Source organism: Equus quagga, chromosome 6, assembly GCF_021613505.1.
Source record: "Equus quagga isolate Etosha38 chromosome 6, UCLA_HA_Equagga_1.0, whole genome shotgun sequence".
In the NCBI taxonomy this organism is placed as follows: Eukaryota; Metazoa; Chordata; class Mammalia; order Perissodactyla; family Equidae; genus Equus; species Equus quagga.
This window is the reverse complement of record NC_060272.1, coordinates 133739656-133748281: the sequence shown is the minus strand read 5'-3', so window position 1 is coordinate 133748281 and position 8626 is coordinate 133739656. Positions and strand designations below refer to the sequence as shown.

Here is an 8626-nt window from a genome sequence, read left to right as displayed (position 1 = left end):
CACCCTCTACGGGGGTCCCGGGCACGACCTTCGGGCCCGCCTTCTGGAAGCTTCCCCGCGGCCGGCCCTCACACTCGCCTCACCCACTTTCCCCGGTTTGGGGCGGCAGGCCAGCTTCCCTCAAGCTCCACAGACCCTGGGCCAGGGAGGCTGCGCCTGCGCACAGGCGACTGTTCGGCGAGGGGCCAGACCCCGCGATACCTCGCCCCTCCCGCAGGTCTACCGCCCCAACGGCTCCGCCGAACTGGAAAGTTCTAAAGCGCCGCGCACGCTCCCTGCGGCCCTCAGGATCCTGGCTCCGCTCCTCCCTCCGCTCCTCCCTGGCCACGCCCCTTCCCCTCAGGAGGCTCCCCGCCTCCACGCCGTGCCAATCATCCATTGCTTCCCTCGGGCAACCTCGCAACAGGCCTCTGATTGGCTGATCTTGGGAGCGAACGCCGCGGAGGGGCGGCGACGATAGGCTGGAAGCCGGCCCCGGCCGCCCCGCAGTGTGCGCGGAAGGTGATTGGTCGGCGCCGCCGTCCAATCAGCGGCGGGATGTCGGATTCAAACGGGACTCGTTGGGCCTGCGGTCGGTTGGTCGCAGTCGAGCCGTTGCCTTGGCCGGACGCGGACGTGCGGCCTGCTGCCCCGCTTTTCGCGCCCCGTGTCCCGCGCCGCGCCGCGCCGCGCCCCGCCCCGCCCCGCCCGCAGGATGGCCCACAAACAGATCTACTACTCGGACAAGTACTTCGACGAACACTACGAGTACCGGTGAGCGGCCGGCCGGCGCCTGGGGCCGAGGGCTCGACGCGCTGGGCCGGGGTCAGAGGCCGGGGGTCGGGGAGCGCCGGCCGCCGCCGCCGCCGCCGCCCTTTGTCCCGGGGGACCGGGACAGGGCGGCCGGGGCCGGGTCCTCGGCGGGCGGGGCGGGAGCGCTCCCGTGCTGCGGCGGCCGTCGGCGGAGCTGGGGTGCCGGAGGGCCCGACGGGGCGGGGTGGTGTGGCGCGGTGTCCGGTGAGGCGGGTCGCGGCGCCGCGGCCCGGGTCCTTCCCCGCCGGGGTGTGTTGGCCGCGGACCCCTGGCATGGGGGGGTGGGGTCTGGGTGCCGACGTCACGTGCCGCCGAGCGGCGTGGCGAGTCGAGGCCGCTGAGCTGGGGAGCGCGGGGGCGGCGGGGGCGTGGCGTCCGGGGGTGGCGGCCGCGGCGCCGGTTTGCTGCCCGGCCCTGGGGTCCGGCCTCCAGGAGGCTGGTGGGGCGAGGACGTGACGGCGGGCGGCCTGCCCGGTTTGCTTTCGTGCCCTGGTACCTTGAAGGCCCACGTTCGCAGGAGAAAAAGTAAAGATTAGTAGTAAGTTAGTGTTATCTGCCTGGTTGTCCTGTTCCTGGCCGGAGAAGCGCCGTGCTTTTCTGGCTGTGGGTAGACGTGCAGTCCATCTTCTTGTGTGTGGTCACTGCGCACTGCACAGTCCTAGGCCGGTCACATCGGGGTGATGTGCAGTCACGTGGTTTCGACCCCGAGCCCGGCTGTGGACGTCACGGCTCTCCAGACTGGAGGGCCGCTCGGAAGCGCGTCTGGCTCCAGGCGGACTGAGACGTCCTGACGGCGTCGTTGATAAGCCTTGGGCGTGCCGCCTGCGCGGTGGGAGCTGCGGCCTGCGGGACTGGGTGGCTTGAGTGTGGCGGTGTGTAGACGGGAATCCCGTCGTGTCTGAAGTCGCATGTTGGAATCCAGTCTTGGGTAGAGCTGGTCTTTCCTGCCCAAGCCCCCCGCCGTCAAGCAGGACAGCGGTTGATGTCCAGAGGCGCTCTTAGAGGGAGGCTACACCGACAGACCCCGCCGGCGGTGACTCTAGGGTGGTTCGTATATAGTGGTGCGGCGCGCAGTGTAAATGGCAAAAATTAGTATTTGTTTTTGCCAGTAGGCATTATCTACATCTTTGATTTCTCTTTTGTAGAAACTTAATTTCCTATTCCTTTTGCTTATGCTGAGGTTCCTTCGTGAATGGACTTCAAGAATTGGTTCAAATGATTTTTGCCAGCTGTGATAGTAAGCATAATTTGACGTGGTGGCCTCCTGGCAATCTAGTGACATAGCAAATGTTGTTCTAAGGGTCACTTTTGTCCTGCGAATTAGTACTTAACTAACCAGCCACTGACTAGAACCTAAGTTGATGACAGCTTAGTGCTTACAATGAGTTATGGGTGCAGTTTTCCTGTGTGCCAGGAAGTGTGAGCAGATTACACCATTCTCCCCCCCTCCCCGGAGAGACTCAGAGGTCGATACTGTACTGGTCACAAAATTCAGTTGCTGGTTATGGAGGACTCTGCGTAAACTATTACTGCTACTGATAACGAAGAAAATGGGGCTGGGAATTGTGACTTTATAAAGAAGATTTTTTTTAAGAAGCGGAGGGTGCAATTGTACATATTCTTGATGGTTTGACATTGAAGAATATTGCATGCCTTCCTAAAAATCTGGATAAAGTGTTAGAGATAGGTCAGTAACTTACTGGAAAGCTGAAAGTCTGTGTGTAAGGTTGCAGGTACATGTATATGTGCAATTAGTGTTTGCTTTTATTTTTAAACAAAGTATAAAGCAACTTCTGGAGTACACAAGGACTTGTATCTACTACAAATGTATAATGTTGAGTAATAGGAAGCCCAAATTAATTGTAACAAATTGGGTTTTTACCCTCTTCTGAAAAAGGCTGCATGGGCTTGGGATGACAGCTCTACAGTCAGAGCCCATCTGAATTACAATTGTGTCTGTGGTCTTAGATGGCTTCTCTGTCTCCCTGGTCATGTTAGTCTGCCTCGTCGTAACCAACAGAAAGGAGAAAAAAAGAAGAGTTGGGCTGTTCTTTTGAGTATACTTTCTTTAAGTTGCATATTTTTGTTTATGTCCTATTGGTCAGGATTTAGTCCTGTGACCAGAGGGAGCTGCAGGGGAGGCTGTGATGTTTTAGATTCCATGTGCCCCAATTCATTTTTGGGGTTCTATTCCTGAAGAAGATTGAGACAAATAGCAAGGAGCCTCTGCTAGGGGAAAAAAGTTAATCCTAAGTAAAAGGCCTTCTGCTTTTGGACTTCATATTCTTATCTCTCTAATTTGAACATAGGCCATCAAAAATCAGAATTAAAGGTATAGAGGCTAGTCTTCAAGACTGACACCAATGGTAATGTAACAGAGTTGCTTTAAAGAACTTTGTTTTGAGGACAAAAACTGTCAATTTTAAGTATCCTAAAGATGCATATGTAAAGTGATTATAATTTTAGGAAAGGCATATTTACATAGAGCACTAATATTTCGCTCTTTTAACAGGCATGTCATGTTACCCAGAGAACTTTCCAAACAAGTACCCAAAACCCATCTGATGTCTGAAGAGGAGTGGAGGAGACTTGGTGTCCAACAGAGTCTAGGCTGGGTTCATTACATGATTCACGAGCCAGGTAAGGTCAACTGAATTCAATAGTTGTGGTTGTTGAAGAGTTTTAGTAGTACTGACATTGAATAAAATCTCAAAGTAACTGATAAGGTTGACTATCTTTGAATGTCTGATTCCTTTCTTTAGAGAGGGTTCGGTTCCAATTTTATAGTAAATAAAATACCACAACTGAAAATAGTGCATTATTCTACCTGCAAAAATAGCAAGTCAAAATATAGGCTATTTTGTTGAAGTTTAAAATGTATCATTGTTCATAGTATCCTAAGTATTTTACCATATTTAGAATTCTGGTGTCCCCTCTTTGAAAACTATAAATTTATTTTAAGACAACTTAAGTGTCCTTAAGTTCTATGTGTAGAAATTGATGCAATTTGAAGTGGTTTGTCTTTTCCTTTGGCTTTCTATTGAAGGATAATTGGTATCTACCACGTTAAGTTTAAATGAGATGACATGTGAGTGAACTCAAATGTGCTACTGTTATGCTTTATGAGTGCTTATGCTGTTAGGTGGTATTTACCAGAGAGTTTTACTAGGTACTAAATAGTAAACTAGACTCAACTTTGTGGGCTTAAATTCTACTTCTGGGTTATCATTACATCTAACTTAAAGGATTTATAATGCTTAGAACAAAATGAGAACTGTAGAAGCCAAACTAGGTGGAACTAAAGCTATTTTGCTTTCTGCTCTTGTTAAAAAAAGTAGCAGCAGCAGAAAACTCCTAACTTCCTTGGGATTGGGTCAGTAATTGTATTAGAGTTCAAGAGGTCTTTCTCTAGATAACACAAAAGCAACTTGAGGAACTTAACTGTAGGTTCCTGGCCCCAACCTGCTGAAACAGAAACTATGGGGCTGGACCTCTGGGACCTGCATTTTTATAAGCTGGTGGTTTTGGAATGAGATGTTAGGTGTCTTTTCTCCACAGTTACCCTTCTCTTTGCTTTTCACTGGAATTGAGGTTCTAAAGGTAGAAAGCATTCTCCCCAAAGTAGCCTCTCTACTTAGCATCTCTTTTCTCCATAGTTTCATCCTTAGGTTGCTTTCTTTTGTTCACTGTTGACAGTGACTTTGAAGCAATATTCATTTCAAACACCTCAATAAGTAACATTGACCATAGATTTATTTTATTTTATTTTGGTCCAATTGAGAAATCTTTGTTGAATGAATGAAAATTAACATATTTTAAAATTATATAAAATATTTTCTTTCCACAGAACCACATATTCTTCTCTTTAGACGACCTCTTCCAAAAGATCAACAAAAATGAAGTATATCTGGGCATTGTCAATTAAATCTTTTTCAAATTTAATGTATATGTGTATATAAGGTAGTATTCAGTGAATACTTGAAAAATGTACAAATTGTTCATCCATACCTGTGCATGAGCTGTATTCTTCACAGCAACAGAGCTCAGTTAAATGCAACTGCAAGTAGGTTACTGTAAGGTGTTTAAATTTCTTCTGGTCGGTGTTTCTCTTAATGTAAGTGCCTGTTTGACTTTACCTGTTACTTCTGTTTAAATAAAGTTTGTATGTTGCATTTATCCCTGTTTGAAGTTATTGAGGTTTATTAAGGATAATTTGTGACTGCTGAGGTTGTTGCATGGTTTCAGTTTTACAGTTTTACTGAGAAGGAAACTTACGGTAAAGAAATGTTATTAATTGGGTTTAAAATAGCTTGGTGTGATGAGGGTACCATTTAAATTCACTTATGAAGAAACTAAGAACCAGGGATAAGTTTAATAGAAACAAAGTTGATTTTATAGCTCTGTTGTTAGTCTAGTTCCTAGAGAATTGTCTAGAATCTCCACTTGAAGGAAAGCTGAACTTAATACTCTCTGGGCTGCTTCCACTTATCTAAAAACTGCCACATCTAGGGCCTTGGAAGAAACCACTTAACCCTGTTTCTCCTTTTCTCCATGAACCAAGTGGGGATAATGTTTCTTATAAAACGTCACAGCATTTTTAGAAGTCCAAAAGCACTGTAAGGCACCCTTCATGCCGTGTATATTTTGTGTCTGTTAAATAGCCTTTTTAGCTGCTGGGGAAATATTTTAGAGTTAATGCGAACACAGGCAATTTATCCTCATTGCTATGCTGGAGAAACCTTTTAAATGAGCTGCCAGTAAACATAAGCACACGCCAGCGCCTCGGTCTGGTGGTCCTTTGTATGCCCCTCTCTTTAGAAAGGGACGCCTTTACACGTACTGAGCACGATAAATACTTAAGGGGATAAATACTTAAGGGGATGAGCAGCGGCCTAGAACTTATCCCTGCCCCCGGGGACCCATCAGCTAGAGGTCTAGGGTTAGCAAGCCCACAGAAAGGTGCCTGAATTGTTAAGTAAACGTCATCCTTTAGGGTACACGGGAGAGTGTTGAGAGGGAGGGGTGACATCCCCCCTCAATCTTCAGCATTGATTACTGCCAGACTCCAGGCCTCTCCCCACCCTGGAGGTGGGTGGTTCGAGGTGTGTTTAATCGACCTGTGCGACCCGCACAGAAGGAAACTTGGATAACTGGAGCTGCCTGCATTCCCTGTTTGAAATACCTGGTAGTCACTCTAACCAAGTCTCCCGGCAAGAGACCGAGGAAACCTACAATTAGCCCCGTGGTCAAACAGCCTACACTGCCCGCACCTTCCCGCAGACCCACCAGCCAGAGGATCGTCGCCGCCGCCCCTCCCCTACTCGGAGTGCTCGCGTCCCTGTGCCTTCTCACCCTGCCGTTACCACGCCTCTTGCCCTGTGCGCGGCTTCCCTGCAGCGCGAAGCCCCACCACTGTCCATCTCCCTTTCCCGGCACATGCTGTCCAGCTGTCCGCTGAGAGGACCGCGCAGCGCTGAAGGTTTCCTGGGCTTCGCGTTCCCGCAAGCTGAGCACTCCCTGTCTGGCTGGCTTGCCAGGTCGCAGGACCAGCGGGTACGCAGTCCTCCACGTCGCCAAGCCGCCCCAGCCCCGCCCCGGCTCCAGGTGCCCGCCACCGTGAGCACGGGCTTTCGTCCAGGCCAGCGTGCCGCCCTTCCCAACAGTCCCGGAGAACCCGCGCTCAGCACACGGGCGCCCCCACCCGCCGCCCGCGTGGGCCCAGAGCGGCCGCTGCGCGCACTTCCGGCCGGAAGCGGGGCGGGCCGGGGCGCGGGTGTGTGACGCACTTCCTGGCGTCCGCTCCGAAGGCGGAAAACCCGGGGGGAGGCGCGGGGAGGCGGCGCTCCGCGCGTCTGCGCCGCCAGCCGACCGGGGCTGCTGGCCTCCCGGGCTGGGCTTCGTCCGAGCCGCTGCCATGGCCTCGGAGGGGCCGCGGGAGCCGGCGGGCGAGGTGAGGACCGGAGCCCGGAGTGGTGGGGGGCGGCACGGGGCGCGGGCGCAGGCGGGGGCGGGCGGCGCGGACTGGCCCCGGCGCGCCCACCCCCCGCGGTTAAACGGGCGGCGGAGGCCGCGGTCGAGGGGGCCGCTCCGTCCCCAGGCTGCGGGGGGCTCTCCGCCGGGCCGGCCGCCGCTGTCGCGGGACGGGAGGCTTGTCTGAAGTCGCTCGTTGCGGTGCTGTGAGGCGGCGGGTCCGCCGGACGGGCTCAGTCCCCCGCGGAGGAGCCCTGGCGAGCGCATAAACGGGCGTCCACGTGAATTAACTGCCGCGCGTGTGAGACGGCCAGTGGGAGCAAATCTCTTAGCACGGATCTAAAGGAAACAGGAACACAAAAACACAATTTTAAGTTAAAGTTCCAAGAGCTCCTGGCGATAGAATTATTTTCCGGCAAAGCTAGCTTTTGCTTTCAACAAGATTCTTAGTGGGTCAGTGAGTGAAAAGCAAACGTTCTGTAAGTTTTTCGAGAAATCGAGTGGAAACAGACTTCCGCAGTGTGCGGTGAGCGCCCCCGCTGAGCCTTGCGCGGGTGTCTCTGTGTATTGACTTCCGGCAGCTCCGCGGGTCCCAGTTATCCCGAACCGCGGCCCGAGAGGTGACATGCCCGTGTTCCGAGTCAACGCAAGGGTGCGCTCTCCGCTGTGCTCCCGACTGTGTCTTCTGGCTGGGAATTTACTTCCACTGTAACTAGTCCTCCTTATTTCTCACTTCCAAAATTTGGTAGACCGCTTTTCCTAGTAAAACAAAATTCACTGGGGGAGAGACTGTCAGCAAACAGGTTCTTGTCTTTATGAGGCGAAGCGTTTGAACAACAGCACCGTGATTAGCCTTTCCGAAGCGGCTAGAAGAGAGCGACTCTAGGTTTTTTGTTTGTTTACATTTGGTCAGTCTCAGAATGTGTGTATCCACAACCCGCTTTTTTCCCTCAGGGCATCAAGTTGTCCGCAGATGTCAAACCGTTTGTCCCCAAATTTGCTGGGCTCAGCGTGGCATGGTCAGAGTCTTCAGAAGCACGCGTGTTCCCCAGCTGTGCAGCCACGTACTATCCCTGCGTTCAGGAGCTACCAGTGCCTGAGTATGTATCCTTCCACGTGTCCCGCCCTACCTGGGGACTTTGTTTCTTGGCTTCAGTGGTGATTAGACTTTGAAATGTGCTGCAGCCAGCACATTAAAGTTCTCAGAGCGATTAGAGAAGATGCTCCTCAGTCAAGAAGAGTCTGAGCCAGTAGCACAACTTAACTGTGTCATGGACCAAAACTGGAGCTTCAGCTCTCCTTTTCTTTCTCCGAAACCTTTTCTTTCTCCGAAATCTTGCAGTTATTTTGGGCAAGGAAAGTACGGAGACTGCGTTGAGTTTATTAGTAGGAAATACAGTTTCCGGGTTCATTTGTGGATACGGTTTAAAACTATGTAGGATCTAACAGGAGCTGAAATGGTAAGAAGGGTGTGGGGAGGAAGTGGGGCAAAGGACAGCCCAATAAGCAAACATGCCCTTGGGTCTTAGGGTGTGGCATGTACAGTCTTGCTCCGGGAAGGAGTGGGGCTGGCGGCCACAGCTGCCACTGTGTGTGGATAATAATTTGGAAATGGCTGGGTTTGCTTTCACCCTATTTCCTGTGGAGATGGATTCTACAAGTTTTGATTATAAATTTTTCTGAATTTGAGTTGAAAGAAGGTTTTTGTTGTCCTTTAAATTTTTTTTCTTTCTCAAAATTCATTCTCTAGGTAATTGCAAAATGGTTTCCATTATTAGTTGAATTTAGAAAAATAAATGTTAAACCTTTTACACAGTTGTGTAGATTACTTGTGGATTTATTTTTAAGGCATGAATCACCTTTA

At 51.1% G+C, this 8626-nt stretch overlaps 2 protein-coding genes across 4 annotated transcripts in view; both read left to right on the top strand.

Moving 5' to 3' along the window:
- Positions 1-685: 685 nt before the first annotated feature.
- LOC124241086 (cyclin-dependent kinases regulatory subunit 2) lies at positions 686-4968 on the top strand. The gene is made up of 3 exons (XM_046664654.1): positions 686-753; positions 3305-3432; positions 4640-4968. The coding sequence occupies exons 1-3, from the start codon at positions 695-697 to the stop codon at positions 4690-4692; spliced, it is 240 nt and encodes a 79-aa protein (XP_046520610.1). The 5' UTR covers positions 686-694; the 3' UTR covers positions 4693-4968.
- A 1640-nt stretch (positions 4969-6608) lies between these two features.
- LOC124241394 (selenocysteine insertion sequence-binding protein 2-like) overlaps positions 6609-8626 on the top strand; it is a 39429-nt gene continuing 37411 nt past the window's right edge. For all 3 annotated transcript variants that reach the window (XM_046665158.1, XM_046665157.1, XM_046665159.1), the window contains exons 1-2: positions 6609-6742; positions 7717-7862. In XM_046665158.1, coding sequence (XP_046521114.1) covers positions 6707-6742; positions 7717-7862 — 182 coding nt within the window. In that variant the 5' untranslated portion in view covers positions 6609-6706. The remainder of the gene's footprint in view (positions 6743-7716; positions 7863-8626) is intronic.

What these genes read in the sequence shown, in the direction of transcription:
- LOC124241086 (XM_046664654.1), top strand. Translation starts at nt 695, where the DNA reads ATGGCCCACAAACAGATCTACTACTCGGACAAGTACTTCGACGAACAC. An exon ending in GACGAACACTACGAGTACCG is followed by an intron (nt 754 to 3,304) that starts GTGAGCGGCCGG and finishes CTCTTTTAACAG; the next exon opens with GCATGTCATGTTACCCAGAG. An exon ending in TTACATGATTCACGAGCCAG is followed by an intron (nt 3,433 to 4,639) that starts GTAAGGTCAACT and finishes TTCTTTCCACAG; the next exon opens with AACCACATATTCTTCTCTTT.